Source organism: Nymphalis io, chromosome 9 (genome assembly GCF_905147045.1).
Source record: "Nymphalis io chromosome 9, ilAglIoxx1.1, whole genome shotgun sequence".
Taxonomy (NCBI): Eukaryota; Metazoa; Arthropoda; class Insecta; order Lepidoptera; family Nymphalidae; genus Nymphalis; species Nymphalis io.
This window is the reverse complement of record NC_065896.1, coordinates 9,990,513-10,006,174: the sequence shown is the minus strand read 5'-3', so window position 1 is coordinate 10,006,174 and position 15,662 is coordinate 9,990,513. Positions and strand designations below refer to the sequence as shown.

Sequence of the window (15,662 nt, the reverse complement as noted above, 5' to 3'; positions counted from 1 at the left end):
CAATAATCGAAATGTTGATGTATATCTATTCCGAATTGACATGACGCGTGACAATTATCACAATGACAATACAAAAATTTACATTATCAATGTCGAGTCGAGTACCTATGCGTAGAGATGCGTGTGTATGCGAGGCAACTTAACAACAGAAAGCAATTTACCATTTATTTTAATTCTAACTCATAAACTATTATTTTTATTTACCCCGTTTGTTAACGCAGTTTTACATGTTAGTTTTTTTTAATAATTTTCGTTTATTTTAGAAAACTGACAAACTAATTCTCAAACATTACATTTTAACTTCATTTCACAGATGTCGAAACATTTTATTGTGACCCTAACGGTCAACAAAAAGGTATAATATGTTAAAGCAATATGTATGTTTGCGTGTTATCCATAATACTATAATTAATAATATAAAACAATGACTATAAGAAATATCTGGTTAATTATTTTTCATTTACACATTACTATTAATTACTAATGTTCAAGTGAATCATCTCATTCTTGCTACAAATTAATGTTGTTGTGATTTGTAGAATAGGTATATTATAAGTTATACTTAACTTCAACTGTTAGTAAGTGTGTTGGTCAAATGTTGCAACTGAGTTGAAGCCAGTTTTCAAACTATTCAGCTGAAATATTGCTCATGCGACTAAATGTTGTAATTTTGTTTTTTTTTAATGTATATATGTATGTATGTATAATATATAATTTGTTATATCGTAATAAATCAAGCTGAATAAACCTTGGACAAAAACCAAGAAGTCCACGCAGAATGAACTCGATTATCTGGCGTGTTAACTAGTGTCATGGCTCATTCACCAAAGAAATTAATGAAGGAAACAACATACCTATCTTACAGATTTTCGTAAAATATTTTAGATGATGTCTTGTTTCTTGTCAATGTTATCGAATTTAATTTGGGTCGTTTATATGGCTGGATCGAAAGCGAATAGGTTTCCGTTTTATGTTCGCTCAGAAATTACTGCTAAAATAAATAGTATCATTTGATCACCAAACACTACACTTGTGTACAGGATTCATCGGAGAACCAGGTGGGCAACGAAATTCTCTTGCGAAATCAAGGGAATTCGAAAGTGTTCCTATAACTCTGAATCTGCCTGGTGAATGAACAGCAGTTTTTAATTTATTACGCATTGCTTCCGAACGCATAGCTCCGCACCACACCTGGAAATATAAAGAAGATAGTTAAGCTGATACTGATACATATATCAGTACTAGATACTAAAATAAATTAGCTGACATGCAAAAAAATCCAGTAAATGGAATACTGACGATAAATTTGCGAATAAATTGTGCATGTTATTTTACTTGCTATGTACAAAAAGCCGAATTATTCTGTGGAAGTTATATTCTGTTTTGTTGCTGTTTTTTAGCCTATTTATTCGAAATTGGTAGGGTTAAATTTTCGTGACCCATAAAGCGCTCTAGACCGCTCGAATGTGCTGTTCCATTGGACTATGTGTCCGGGAAGAGAGAGTGCACCCGTGCTTGCATATGTACTCGTGCTTTATAATTTATCCTGCGTTGGTTAGTCACCGTTGTGAATCGATACGGTCAAAACTGGGTCAGGGAGATATTACTATTTTTTAAGGATAATCGATATATGATAGACCTGCGCGAAGTTTAGGAAGAATAGCTGTGTATGTGTATAGTTGAGTCCTGGCAGTGTCTCATCAGCAGAGTCGTGGTGGCGCAACCAGTGCTGGTAAGCATGGAACGCTTGTTTTACACCACCATTATCTGCTATGTTCTCGCCCTGCAAAAATTATCAATTGTTATCTGATTTATGAGATATGGGAGAATTATTATTGTATATTACGTAGCATCTAATGAAATTGCAATCTCTATTACTTAAGCGTACTATAATTTATTATTTAAACGGTTAACTTCCCAAACTATTTAACAAATTATTTATTCTTTTCGATAGAATTTTATCTATTTTTTATTTACGTTATTAAGTTATATATTAATGTTATATTAATGACTCAACTGTTATAATTCGTTATAATTAGGTAAAGAAAATGCTAGTTACTTTCAAATTTCATCTTTTAAAACGAGGAGCCGTTTTAAGCCTTTACAAATATATTAAAATTTAGCTCGATTGAATTATTTAATTAGTTATCTTTAATTGTGAAAAGATAATAATATATTATTTAAAGCTTACTTGAGTGTTTACACCGTCCAATTTCATATTAACTTCGGGGACCACGTAATGTCCGTATTGATCAATGAGACATTGTGCACGATGATGGAAAGCTTCTATCGCTGAGTCCGACCACCAACGATGAAGATTCCCTTCACAGTCAAACAAACGCCCTTTGTCGTCAAATCCATGGGTTATTTCATGCCCTATAGATAAGTCATTATAAGAATTATATTTATATAATATAAACTAAGATATTCATTATAACGTTTTTTAGGTTTTTTAATAAAGAGAATAGAGAATATGAATTTGTGTATGGATTACCCTTTATTTGGTGTAAACAATTATTGGTAAACCTAAATAAATAAAATACATAAAGATATCCGTAAACGCGTGATTAATTCTATAAATAAATAATAATAATTAATTCTATAAAATAATATGTTTTATTATATATTTGAAAATATTAAACGGCCAAACTGTTGCAGCACATATAATATGCTAATAACAGAAAATTGTTTCAAATATATATCAAAATATAAACTTAATTAAATAAAATTAGTATAATGATTTCATAATCTAACACAGTATTTACAATATATAAAAAAAATAAAGACATACCAATAACTACACCTATACCACCGAAATTCAGAGATCTTGGAAAGTGCCTGTGATAAAATGGTGGCTGCAAAATACCCGCTGGGAACATAATCTGATTCTTGTTACGACTGTAGTATGCGTTGACGACAGCTGGTGCTGTGTTCCATAGCGTCTTATTAACTGGCTGACCGATACTAAAATAAGTCAATATTAACTGCATTTCAAATTGGGATGGTCACTGGACCATTTGGCGCATTCTGACTACTGAGTTCGCATCAATATTCAATAGAAGATAGCTGATTCAAGTAAGTTTCCACGTGCTTAATTCGTTTTTAGAACTTATCTCGTGCAAAGCTGTGAAAGATACAATCGTAAGAAAAGCTGCTTGTGTCTGATGATATTCAGCCAGATTATTATGTAATTATCTACTAAGCCACATTGATAAAGTGTGGTTGAATAAAACTATATATTTAAAAGAGGAGACCTTCGTTTAACTGTAGGGCATTTCAAATTTGTTTAATTTATTATTATTTAAAAGTTCTAGAATAAGTTACGAGCATCCTTAATATATAATAAATGATAATTAAATAATTAGACTGTTTACCGCGATTGTTCCATTTTAGTCAGGTGCCGCAATATGTTTAATATGTTTTCAAAGTATTTATTTGGATGTATTTTTACTTCCTTGTAACGATCATCTAAATCGACCTTTTTCAAAATAAAATCTGGATAACCTATTCTTAGCATCATCGTGTCAACTTTATGAGCTGCCAGTTTCTTCGTCTCATCATCAATCCAATTTGTCATATGTAATAGTTCTCTGAAAGCTTGTTGTATTTCCCTTGTCATTGTGAGCGTGTCATTTTTGCTCATTTCGTCAAAGTGTTTTTTCACAAACATCGACCCTAACGCCATTCCCATATTAGAGTTGACTTGGGAGATGCAGTTCTTCCATCGTGGCGGTGCTTGCTCTCGCCCAAATAGAATGTAATAGAATCTGAATGTATTCATGATAAAATTACTAATATTTGTATTCTAAATTCTAGATATTTAATTATAGTACTGTACTATTATATATCTATGATATAAATAAATTACGTACATAATATTTTATATCATGGTTCTGATTAATGCAAAATTATTCCTTCTACAATTGTATTGAATAGACTTTTAATCTTTTCGTGAGATAGGAACGTCACACGTTAAATGTCAAATATTCTTTTCGCGTGGAAGTTAGATTTTCGTTCATTACACGGACCCATTCGGGTCAATGGTGATACAATTATTTTACTTTTAATACCCGAACTTTCTTTAATACTACACATAACAAGTATTCTATTATTTTAAGACAAAAGATCAGGAACTCTGACTAGGAATTTATATAAATTAATTAATTGCTTTCCGATTGATCAGTTTTAAGTCTTATTCATTTAAATTACTTTATAATTATCTCTGAAGAAATTAGTGTTTTAGTTCTGTAAAGGCCAGATGTAAAAAACATAATACCCACTGTTGTTTCGCAGATTGAAAGCGATCGTCTAGGTTATTCACACGATGCCTCACGAAACGCCACAGCAGGTAATTTGATAAAGTGTCCGGTTCCGTCTTCTCTATCAATTGAACTAAGTGCTGATGACGATGAACGAAATATGATTGGCTATAGTTATTTATCGTACTAATAAAAATGAATGACTTTTTTGTCAGCAAGCCTATTATCCTATTAAAGTACAACACAATTATATACTTATACATGAATTATTAGAATATGCAGATCAATTTTTTAAATAATTTCCTGGTGTATATATCACGCCAATAACATAAAACGTGTACTTGAATAAAATCTAAATATTTTTGTATGAAAATATATATACAAGGGATAATAAAATTGAACAAGTGATGTTTAAATTAAGGAATTAGTCTTGATGATGATTGATAAGTTTGTTTTTATGCATTTTGATTATTTATAATATAATACAATTAATGAAAATATTTTGACTATTTCGTTAAGATTCATATAGTAGCTTTTAAAAGCTTTAACCAGCCTGAGTTATGCGATCAGATTAGCTGCACTTTATTTATCTTAGTATAACTGTCTATATATAATTATTGGATATTGATAATAACTTATTGGAAATTCTAACAAACTTATCAAAAGTTTGTTAGAATTTCCAAATTTTATGAAAAATAAAAATATTATATTAAAAAAACTCTCTTCTTATCAAATCTAGCTCTAAAAGAAATACTTACTCGTACATAGGTTAATGCAAACAGGACGACTGTTTCCTGGGACTGTACAGTTCTGTTCATTACAATGCATAGGTATCTCCTCCAATCTACCTGAGGAACCAACCCCTCGAGCTTTGCAAGTGTCATGCGACGGTATAGCTCTGAAACGTTACGTCTGTCTTCTGGCGCGGAAGTTATCTTAGCTAATCTGTAAATATCATAATATATTTATTGTTACACTCTTTATTAATAGACAGTAAACCGTCACTGTTGGTTAGACACATCTTCTAGTCTTGAGGAGAAGATTGGGAACTTATTTACATCATGCTGTTCCAATTTTATTCGACACATGCAGGCTTGCAAACTATATTTTTCTTTACCGTTTAAAATAACACACGATTCTTGACCGAAGATTGAGGGGTTAACCCCTCAATATTCGGTCAAGAATCGTGTGTTCAAATCAAAGGCCATATCGATACTTGTTACACATTAAGGCAATATAAGGATATTTAAAATTGGATTACTTCTATTAATTTAATAAAAAAAAATTAGCAAATGTACATTTACTTACTTGATTTCAAAATTAATTAGTTTCTCAGCATCGGCCTTTACATGCTCAATTGGCCCTCCAAGTAATAATGCAACTTTAATTAAGTATGCCTTGTAAGCGTCTAAATAAACCTTATTACTTTCTTGTAGAAAGTAATCTCTTGTGGGTAAGCCTACAATTATAAATAAGGTTTTGGTAATAATTATATAATTATTATATTATATAATTTAATTTAAATGTTTTTAATGGTAAGTACCTAAGCTTGTTTGATCGAATTGTATCACAAACTCATCAGAGTTTTTAATATCTGGTCCAACCCACTCTGATATTAAAATGTCATTGTTGAACAATCTCAATTTTGCCATGAGCTCCAACCAATCAAATTTTTTTGCATCCCAATTAGGTACTAATATCGGCCAGCCGCCCAGAATATCCAATAAGTCTAAAAGAGGTTGATGTCCTCTTGTATGTAATATCTCATGATTCATACAAGATTTAAATAAAAATCTAGCTTTCAAAGCGGCATCACCATTAGCCGGATCAGAAGATGTTTTTTTGGTTGTCGAGTCGTATATTGAAAAAAAATCCTCAAAAGTTTCTTTTCTTTTCACTCTTATATGTGGTTTAGCAATAATATTGATTTCATTATCAAGAGGTATGCGATGAGAACTTTTATTATATCTTGTAGTTTTATAGTATCTCCTATGTCTACGTAAGTATTTGCCCTTATTATTTTTATTCTTAATAAGATGGTTGTGTAATTTATGTTTTACTTTCGATATAGGTTTATTTAATTGTTTTGATTTTCTATCTAAATATCTACGGATGCGATTTATAATTTCAGATTTGCTTTCATGTATATTTTTTATTTCAGACGATTTCACAATTTCTTTTGAATTAGTTAGTGAATCATCTGCGTGTATGTTATCGAGATTGCTCGAACAAACAGGAGGTTGTGTTATTTTCAGAAAATTATCATTTACATCCAAATGTGGACCAGGATAATTAGTTGGTACGAATTCATTTTTTCGAAATTCGAGAAGTTCTTTGAGAACGTTGTCTAAATTTTCTCTTAACATCTCAAACGTGTCGTAACTGCAAGGAGACAATGATACATAGTTTATAAGACTTGATTAAATTTAGTTGCTTATCAAAGTTCACTCACCCAGCTTTATCGGCTGGAATAGGGTTGAGTGCTGGCCAGTTTCCACACGCATATTGGTAAAAATCGTGACAAGGATCTGCTTCTTTGTCCATATATTGTTTCATTATACTAGCTTGAGTGTGTCGAATAGTCTCTCTATCACCTTGACCTTTCCAAAATGAATGGATAGCTGCATAATGGTAACAACTATGATTTTTTATTAATTTCAAATAAATACATGTCAGCTACGTGTTATGCTTCAGTCTATACCTGTTCTAGTCTATATTTATGCAGCGAAAGTTTTATACCCGTTTAGACTAACGTACATGCAAAAGGACCCTTTTTTTTGTTTTTAGCTATTATAGATACTACAAAGCAATCTATATACCTACAAGAGTTAAAGACTTATATTATTATGTTGTTTCTTTTTTTGGATATTTATGAACAATTTAAGAAGTAGTTAATTGAAAATTATATCGCAAATGAATGCGGTTATAACGTTATTAATATGTTTATATTCGCTTGATAGAAGCTTATTATCTACTATTTGGATATATCTAAAAAAATGCATTAAAATGCATACATAATGAAAACTAATTCAAATAAACTTTTTTCTTTCTTGTGAAGAATTCTTTATACGCCTGTTATTTTGAATGTTATTAAAATGTATTTAGTGATATATGGCATAATGCAGAATGCGTATGCCCTTATAATAAAGTTCCAATAGTAGGGGTTTGTCATAACATTACGTGATTTATAAAGTTATTTAATACGAAATAAATCTTCAAAATAAAAATAAAACATCTTTTACACTCCTCAAAGTTTAATTTACGGACGTTTTTCCAATTTTAATTATGACAGTCAGACGTACTTAATATATTCCAAAAACTACGTAAGTCAATACTCAAAAACCCTACCAGCATAATTATGTTGCTTAGAAGGAGTAATGTTTCATAAATCAGCCTTATATATATCTATAAAATTGCACTTTTGTCTATACCCCCATTTGTTATGACATAACATGAACTTGACTCATTTTAATTGTTTATTGTTGTTGCGCATTATTATCAATATTGTACGAGTACGTTTACAAAATCGAGTATAAGTTGTTACTGTTAGTTATGAGTTAGAATAGTAAAGCGTAAGCATGTACGTGTAACAAATATGATTAAAAACTTATGTAATTTCAATTAATTTTAAGTATAATTTGTTATTTACCTGAGTGAGATTTAGCTGGCTTATACATATGTGCAGCAGAGCCCATCTCTGCTTCTTCTAGCTCTGGTTGACGACGGACTTGTTCTACGTCATCAAGCGGACCACGATCCACATATATTTCCGGATGGACCACACTTACATGTAAATGGAATAAATGAACATGCGAAACAGACGTACTTAAATAATATATAAAGTTGAAAAATGTATAAAGCCATAGTATTATAATTTTAATTTAAAATAACGCCTGTTGTTTTTAAATATCTAGTTTGTTGGTATATGTAATATATTCTATCAGTAAGGTAAGTAAATAGTAAGATAGGTATTATACCTTTGTAAATTCCCTTCTTCATCGTATTGTTCATTAGAATTACTTTCATAATCAATTTCAGACTCTCTTAAATTTCCGTCAACATCTTCATCTTCATTTTCTTCGTTTCGTGTTTTTTTGTATATCGGATTTTGTAAACTGTAATTGTTACTCACTTTTTCACGTTTTTAGGAATATTTTTTTGAAATAATGTATTTTCTTAATCAAAGTTTTTGGATGACGTATATGATTGATAATGGAATGTACCGGACAATAATTACTAACTACTTACCCGTAATCCTGAGACGTAAACGTAAAATGACTTTTCCGTTTAACTCGTGTCGGAGCGTGATGCTGTCTTGCTTCATCATCCCATATAATTATATCACTTGTGACATTACCCTTGTAAAGTTCACTTTTACTATTTGAATCTCGTTGTGAGAATATTATTTCATCATGAGGAAGGAAAGAGGTCTGAAATCCTTGAAATACCTCTCTTTCTTCAGGATCTATGCCTTCCAATTTCGTATATCTCTTCGGTATATTTCTAACTATAAATTGGTCTGACGGGTCACCCAAAATATCTAAAGGTCTTTTCAAAACAAAATACGCAATACAAAAGAAAGATGTTACAGCTATAAGAAGTAAAAATTTACAGTAATTAGCACTTTTTGGCTTTAACGAAATTGCATGGAGGGAATGCGTGTCAACACGCGCCATGACAATTCCTGACTGCCGGTGTCAGAAAATCCTTAGAGATTCGTAACTGGAACATCGTATATAAACTATGTATGTAATGGCCATTGTAATGTTGACCCTGGGGATCGGAGTACGCGTCGGGAAAATTGTAAGCAATCATGTACGACGTTTTGTCAATTATATTCGTATATGCTAAGGTATTTTTTTTCTATTTTAATAACGACTATTTTTAAACAATTAAGAAAAAAAATATGACAGGCCAATACGTCATCTTCAACAACACATTCAAGTAAAACAATAACTCAAAATGACATCTTTTGACGATTTAATTAAGAAAGTGCAATCAATTCATGACTTAATTATAGCAAAAATAGATTGTGGTAAAGTATGAAATATTATTTTTATCTAATTACTACTCTTATATGTGACAACCCTCTAGGTTATCCTCTAGAAAATCATAAGACATAGATGAGAACCGTAATACATCGACAGTCATTGATACTAATAAGCCTTCGGATCAAGTCTGTGACCCTGGTGCAGTAGTACCCCGACATTGCTCTCGTAACCGTGATATATGTGTCGTCGTTTCCTGTATCCGGAATTACACTGGTTCACTCACCTTCACGCTCAACCATAATATCTTACACTTATACTATACTAAGAATATTTAAAAGGATTTAAGAAGCATTGTCAAACTCATTAATAATGAGTTTTGATAATAGATTATTCTAATTTTATTTTTTAAAGCTAATCAGAAACATTCAAAAGATGAATTGGAGTTTAGCAAAAAATTGTATGAAACCAAGCGCTGGTTTGTTCGTATTTCTTGGAAAAATAAAAAGCGATTTGTGCTGAATTTAATAGATGAAGTACACAGCATTTTTACACTCTCGTTGTTGTTAAAATCAATATGGAACTCCCGCCCTAAAGATGCTATATTGTCTATAAGCGAGTAAGTTCAAATTTTAATGGGAAACTATTACTATATACTATATATTAAGTATAGTTTTGTTACAATTATAATTAAGTAAAAGTCATAGTTAGGAGGCAAATCCTGATAAATATTTTTAGACATAAGACATGGAGCAGCTATGACCAAGTACCCTTGGATCACGATCGTACTGTACTCGTATCCAAGATCCAGGATGATATAATGAGTAATCGCAAATGGTTTCGTTCTCTTGAATCGGTTAGTATTACAATTAATTACAATGCGCAATGTAAAAGAATAATTCTTATAGTATGTGTAACTCTCTTTCATAAATAAAAAGCTACATATTAATAAAAAAAAAATATTATGATTCATATTGAAGCTTTATTTTTACCAGATATCTAAATATCTATTTAAGAAGAATTCTACGATGATAGTGTTTATAATTGACATAATATATGTAACTTCAACTGTAAATATGTTTAAAACAACAAAATTATCAACAATTATGTTAATAATTAATATTTTTTTTAAATTAACAAAATCAATTTTACATTCAATTCTTAAATTTTAGTGCAAATAGATAATATTAACAGTGAATGAACAGACGATTTCAATATATAAACAAATTTAGTCAGAGCATAAATACAAAATTTATATGATTAAATTACAAAGTTTCTAGAAAACACTATCTTGAAAAAGGAACAATAAATAAATCATTCACTTATTCAATAGACTCAACAATGCCTAGTTCTAGCGGAATTGCTATCGGTTGCCGGAGGTCCTATCATGTGGGAAGTCTTAAAGTCTGCTGAGAAAATTTACGAGCAAAGCCTACAACTACACTTGGATAATTTGATAGAATGTGTCGTGGTTAATGAACCATCACTAGAAAAAAAAACTATCAATATTGAAGCAGTAAGGATTATATACGTGTTATGCGTACTTATATTATATTTTGAATGAGGTAATAGCGAAGCAAATAATAATCCTAGTTGATGGATTAAAAAAAATTACCGAAGGTGATTATTTTAAAAACATTAAAAACCTCACAAGGTGGTCTGATTTGAATTCATTGGTATATCGCGCCAAATTCTGTAAATAAGACTAGCGTCTGAAAAGGAGGTATCTATTTTATTCGAGGCGACTGTAGTTTTGAATATAGTTTTCAATTGAAATATTATATCCCTTAGTATTGTATATCAACAAAAATAATATAATAAAAAGTGTTATTGCAATAAATGACGTAAGAAACATTAATAAAACTTAACAAATAATAAATAAATATTTTCCGATATTACGTTCATACAAATATTAAAACACACACAAGTTCCTAGTTTTCTGGCAAACGCAGACATTTTCTAAAGTTTTCTCAAATTGATAGGCAGATTCATTATTTTTTAAAATAATTATAGTTATTGAATTTACATATATAATTATACGATTATTTTTATCTTTTTCAATTCAGTTACTGTTTATATAATATTCTTGTCACAGCCTAAAAAAGAACAAACGCCGCGTCGAAAGATCTCTGCAAATCAAATTTTGGAATCTTCCACATACACTTTAATTAGCGGCCAAGTACAAAAAGAGGTAAATACAATAAGTATATATAATTCTGTAATCACAACGTTTTACATATTTTATTTAGAATTTTTATTTATTTTTGGAACTTCTCATGTTTCAGTTGGATACAAATTTAGCTTTGTGGGCCGCTACAATCAAAACTTTAAAAGATAATTTGAAGTTGGAAGAATCTGAGATGACGTTTATGGACGGGACAAAGAAGAGAATATGGAAAGTAAATCGATCAAAGCCGGAAATTGTTGAATCTGTAGATTTTGTACGCATTATATAATTTTTTAGCTATATCATAGTATATAATAATAATATAAATTTTAATTATATTGCGTCATTCTAGTAGTTATTGATATAAAATAAATACAGTATTCTCTCTCCACGAAAGCTGACCACTGAGGGAAAACAGCATTAATGGTTGTAACATTAAATGAGCAGCCGTCGATGTATACTTTATGAAGATTGATCGCTTAGAAAATCTAGATAATGGTAAAGGCTTGCTATAAAAGCTAGCGCTGTAGTAGTTGGTATACCTAGTCAAATGACTTTGAAATTTTGAGAGAAACGATTTTCTTTTGAACCTATAACATAGAATATATGTACATAATAATTGTTTTTGATATTTTTGCTCCCCTTGCTACCTGGCACCTAGAGCGATCGCTGAATATGCTTTTGCAGGGTTTGTCTATTGTCAAAGTCTATTAGAAAGTGATTATACAACAATATTTAGGTGGCCGGGTAACGAGAAACGGCTTCAATTTTTGAATATTATTATACTTTGAACTCCTTTCTTTGTCGCACTTCCAAAAAATGGAATTCCTTACCAGCTCACGTGTTCCCCTCCTCTTACAACCCGGGTTCCTTCAAACGAGGCGTGAAGAGGCATCTTGCGGGCCGGCAAGGCGAAGGCGGCTAGTGCAGAACGTTTTTCCCGTCTGTACTGGCCGTCGTCGCGTTTGGACTCTACTGCCACTTACCATCAGGTGGAGTAGAGTCATTTGCCCTCCCGGCGAATATAAAAAAAAAACTAAACCTAACTAGATTATTAAAACAATCACACTTCATTTTTAGGTTCAATTGTTGCCTTCAGCTGTAAGTAAGCGAATTTTGATGTATCTACCTTTAACTCAACTGAGTGACTGTGCTCGAGTTAATAAGTATTGGGCATATTTGGTTGACGAATTGCGCGCAGAATTTATTGCTAGACAGAAAATTGATACCGAGCTGGAAAAGCTTCGAGTGAGATTTTTAAAATTACGTGTTATGAAATGTTTAATTAAGCTCAATATTAAAGAAATAACTATATCATTGCCGATGGTATATGTAGAAACTAACTATTATGCACTTGTCTTAGTCTTCATCAGTTTTTATCAGTAATAGTGGTAATATAAAAAAGACTTTTTTTATCGATGCATACAACGTCCTTGGTTAAACTTTTTTAAACAATACTTATTTTGATTTCGTCTAAACAATACTTGTGTCCAGCTGGTTTAAACGCAGGACCTTCAGGTCTGCGGCTTTACATCTAGCCATTACACCAACTAGGCAGTCAATAACCCTGGAACCTGGAACCTGGTTCAAATCTCAGGTCGGGCCAATAAAAAGTTTTTGGGTCGACAATTCTCAGTAGCAGCCCGGAGTCTGGAAGTTAGAAGTGTGTACACTCCCGTGCTTCGGAAAGCATGTAAAGCCGTTGATCCTGCGCCTGAACTCTTGCGGTTATGTAGCATTCCCATAGCCGTCCCATCGGATTATGAGAGTTAGGGAATAGAGTACTGTGTGTGCGCACACACTTGTGCACTATAATACGAGGGCCTGCGCAGTTGGCTTATCTCTCTTGAGATTGGCTGCCGTGGCAGAATCAGTTCGGGGGACATTATTAATAATATAATATTTATTATTTTAATCTTTTTTTGTATTTATTTTATTTTAGGAAAATATGCTACGTCACGATGAAAATTTAGGTTTGGTCAGTAAATTTGCTGAATTAGACATAAAATCAGGTCATGCTAAAACAAGAGACACAAACAAGCCTTATCCCTATTCTTTAGTTTTAGAAATGAACAAAGCGAAACAACGGCGTATTGCTAAGGTAAGTATCTATTTAATATTTATTAGTACTTAGTAGTTATCTCTTTTAGGATACTTAATTAACCCCATTACATACGTTATCTGTTCAATTTAACAATATTTTAAAATTAAAAACAACTTTATTTCGAATACAGTTTAACTATATACTCGTAGTTATTCGATTCGAAATAACATTAAAATTTTAGCCATCGTTCAGAAATATGACAGATTTAAATAACCGCTTGTACGTACGTGGAGCTGCCGATAAAAATATAAGAAAATGGTGTACAAATATTTGCAGAATTAATAAAAATAGTAAAGGACCAGAGGTAAGCTTAAAAAATAATTTTCGCTTCGTTGGTCTAGTGGATAGATGTAAGGCCGCAGACCCGGATGTCCTGGGTTTAAATCCCAGGTCGGCCAATAAAAAGTTATCAGGGTTTTTCTGTCAAAAAATTCTCAGTAGCAGTCCGGAGTCTGGAAGTTGGAAGTATGTACACTACCGTGTCTCGGAAAGCACCTATGGCCGTTGGTCCTGTGGCTGAACTTTTTCCGGTCGTGTCGGATTTTCATCTCATCAGATTATGAGAGCTAGGGAATAGAGTGCACATGTTTTTGCGCACACACTTGTGCACTATAAAATGTCCTGCGCAGTTGGCAAGGAGAACTTAAGATTGGCCACCTTGGTCGAAATCGGTCTGGAGGACATTATTATTATTATTAGAATAATCTGCACTAAACTGCATAATTATAATGTTATTTTTAAAATGGTGAAGCACTTCTATTCCTTTTTTTTATAGAATAGGAAGGCGGACGAGCATATGGGCCACCTGATGGTAAGTGTTCACCAAATGCCCTTAGACATTGGCATTGTAAGAAATGTTAACCATCGCTTACATCACCAATGCACCACCAACCTTGGGAACTAAGATGTTATGTCCCTTGTGCCTGTAATTACACTGGCTCACTCACCCTTCAAACCGGAACACAACAATACGAAGTATTGCTGTTTTGCGGTAGAATATCTGATGAGTGGGTGGTACCTACCCAGACGAGCTTGCACAAAGCTCTACCACCAGTAATTTTACTATTATATATATATATATATATATATATAAAATAATATATTATTAGAGTCTGTAGTGCGATTTATATTTTTACCAAGATAAACCTTTAATCGAAGAAGGAGTTACGATAAACAAACCTTAGATTTACATATTCCATGCGATTTGCTAATAGATCTGCTTTAGGTAATTGCACTACAAAAACATGTCTTGATTAATATATCTACACAACACTATTCCATTTATAATATCTCAAATTGATAAATATTATTTTTTACTCATAAAGAACATTATTATACATAGCGTTCCTTTGAAACTTAAGGCGAAACTCTTTCACCAAATTGCGTCCGAAGAGGAGTATAATTCAAATACGTTTATCAATAAAAAGTTTACCAGTAAAATCTTTATTGAAAAGGCAATGGCGGAATATCTACTAAAGAACCCGGAAATATGTCTAAATTATATTATGTATTTCTTGTATGTATTCATTATAATAGTAAAATATTAGACTGAAAAAATATAATAAACATATCAAACTGTTTTATTCCACTGAACTTATCTGTACCTATAACTTCTGAGTTATTATGCAATTATATAATAATAATAATATCCTGGGACATTTTTCACACACGGCCATCTGATCCCAAATTAAGCTTGTACAAAGCTTGTGCTATGGAAACCAGACAACTGATATACTACATATACTACTTTTCTTTTTGTAAATACATACTTATATAGATAATTACACCCAGACTCAGGACAAACAGACATGTTCATGCACACAAATCTCTGTCCTGGGTGGGAATCGAACCCACAACCTTCGGCGTGAAAGGCAAGTGTTCTACCAACCACGCCAACCGGCTCGTCAAATTATATATATATGCATCTAGACTATACCCTATTCCAATCGGAGGTAGGAGTAAAGGATTTAAAGGTTTAGAAGGATTTAAAGGTATTTACTGCAATTAGATATTGTCTCAATATTTAATATACTAAAATAAAAAATAAGTATATTTCATGTACAATAACTAAGTTGAAAAAAATCAAAATGCTTAACTTTAAGACAATTTGATAAAAATACATAATACGTTCTTAAGTCAACTTA

The 15,662-nt window shown here is 31.7% G+C and overlaps 2 protein-coding genes across 4 annotated transcripts; one reads left to right on the top strand and one right to left on the bottom strand.

Moving 5' to 3' along the window:
- Window positions 1-388: 388 nt before the first annotated feature.
- Window positions 389-8,935, bottom strand: LOC126770490 (neprilysin-4-like). 3 transcript variants are annotated; one of them, XM_050489890.1, is made up of 13 exons: window positions 8,508-8,935; window positions 8,237-8,374; window positions 7,909-8,042; window positions 6,712-6,880; window positions 5,803-6,641; window positions 5,568-5,718; window positions 5,018-5,204; window positions 4,281-4,399; window positions 3,375-3,767; window positions 2,792-2,964; window positions 2,192-2,376; window positions 1,640-1,783; window positions 389-1,191 (listed from the first exon to the last, which is right to left on the bottom strand). In XM_050489890.1, exons 1-13 carry the CDS (start codon window positions 8,933-8,935, stop codon window positions 1,015-1,017), a joined length of 3,237 nt encoding a protein of 1,078 aa, XP_050345847.1. In that variant the 3' UTR covers window positions 389-1,014. The 3 variants fall into 3 exon arrangements, with proteins under 3 accessions (XP_050345847.1, XP_050345848.1, XP_050345849.1); XM_050489891.1 differs by having other exon boundaries at window positions 2,192-2,322; XM_050489892.1 differs by lacking the exons at window positions 5,803-6,641; window positions 6,712-6,880.
- A 286-nt stretch (window positions 8,936-9,221) lies between these two features.
- On the top strand, window positions 9,222-14,910 carry LOC126770906 (uncharacterized). The gene is made up of 10 exons (XM_050490515.1): window positions 9,222-9,294; window positions 9,662-9,866; window positions 9,986-10,103; window positions 10,581-10,763; window positions 11,343-11,438; window positions 11,533-11,688; window positions 12,495-12,662; window positions 13,357-13,515; window positions 13,700-13,822; window positions 14,861-14,910. The coding sequence occupies exons 1-10, from the start codon at window positions 9,222-9,224 to the stop codon at window positions 14,876-14,878; spliced, it is 1,299 nt and encodes a 432-aa protein (XP_050346472.1). The 3' UTR covers window positions 14,879-14,910.
- The last annotated feature ends 752 nt before the right edge of the window (window positions 14,911-15,662 follow it).

Excerpts from the sequence above, each read along its gene's own strand:
- LOC126770490 (XM_050489890.1), bottom strand. The coding sequence starts at position 8,935 with ATGGCGCGTGTTGACACGCATTCCCTCCATGCAATTTCGTTAAAGCCA. Across the intron at positions 8,043-8,236 it reads GAAGAAGGGAATTTACAAAG|TGTGGTCCATCCGGAAATAT; the intron begins GTATAATACCTA and ends TTTACATGTAAG. Across the intron at positions 3,768-4,280 it reads TTTCAATCTGCGAAACAACA|ATTCTATTACATTCTATTTG; the intron begins GTGGGTATTATG and ends GAATACATTCAG.
- LOC126770906 (XM_050490515.1), top strand. The coding sequence starts at position 9,222 with ATGACATCTTTTGACGATTTAATTAAGAAAGTGCAATCAATTCATGAC. Across the intron at positions 10,104-10,580 it reads GGTTTCGTTCTCTTGAATCG|ACTCAACAATGCCTAGTTCT; the intron begins GTTAGTATTACA and ends CTTATTCAATAG. Across the intron at positions 13,516-13,699 it reads AACAACGGCGTATTGCTAAG|CCATCGTTCAGAAATATGAC; the intron begins GTAAGTATCTAT and ends TTAAAATTTTAG.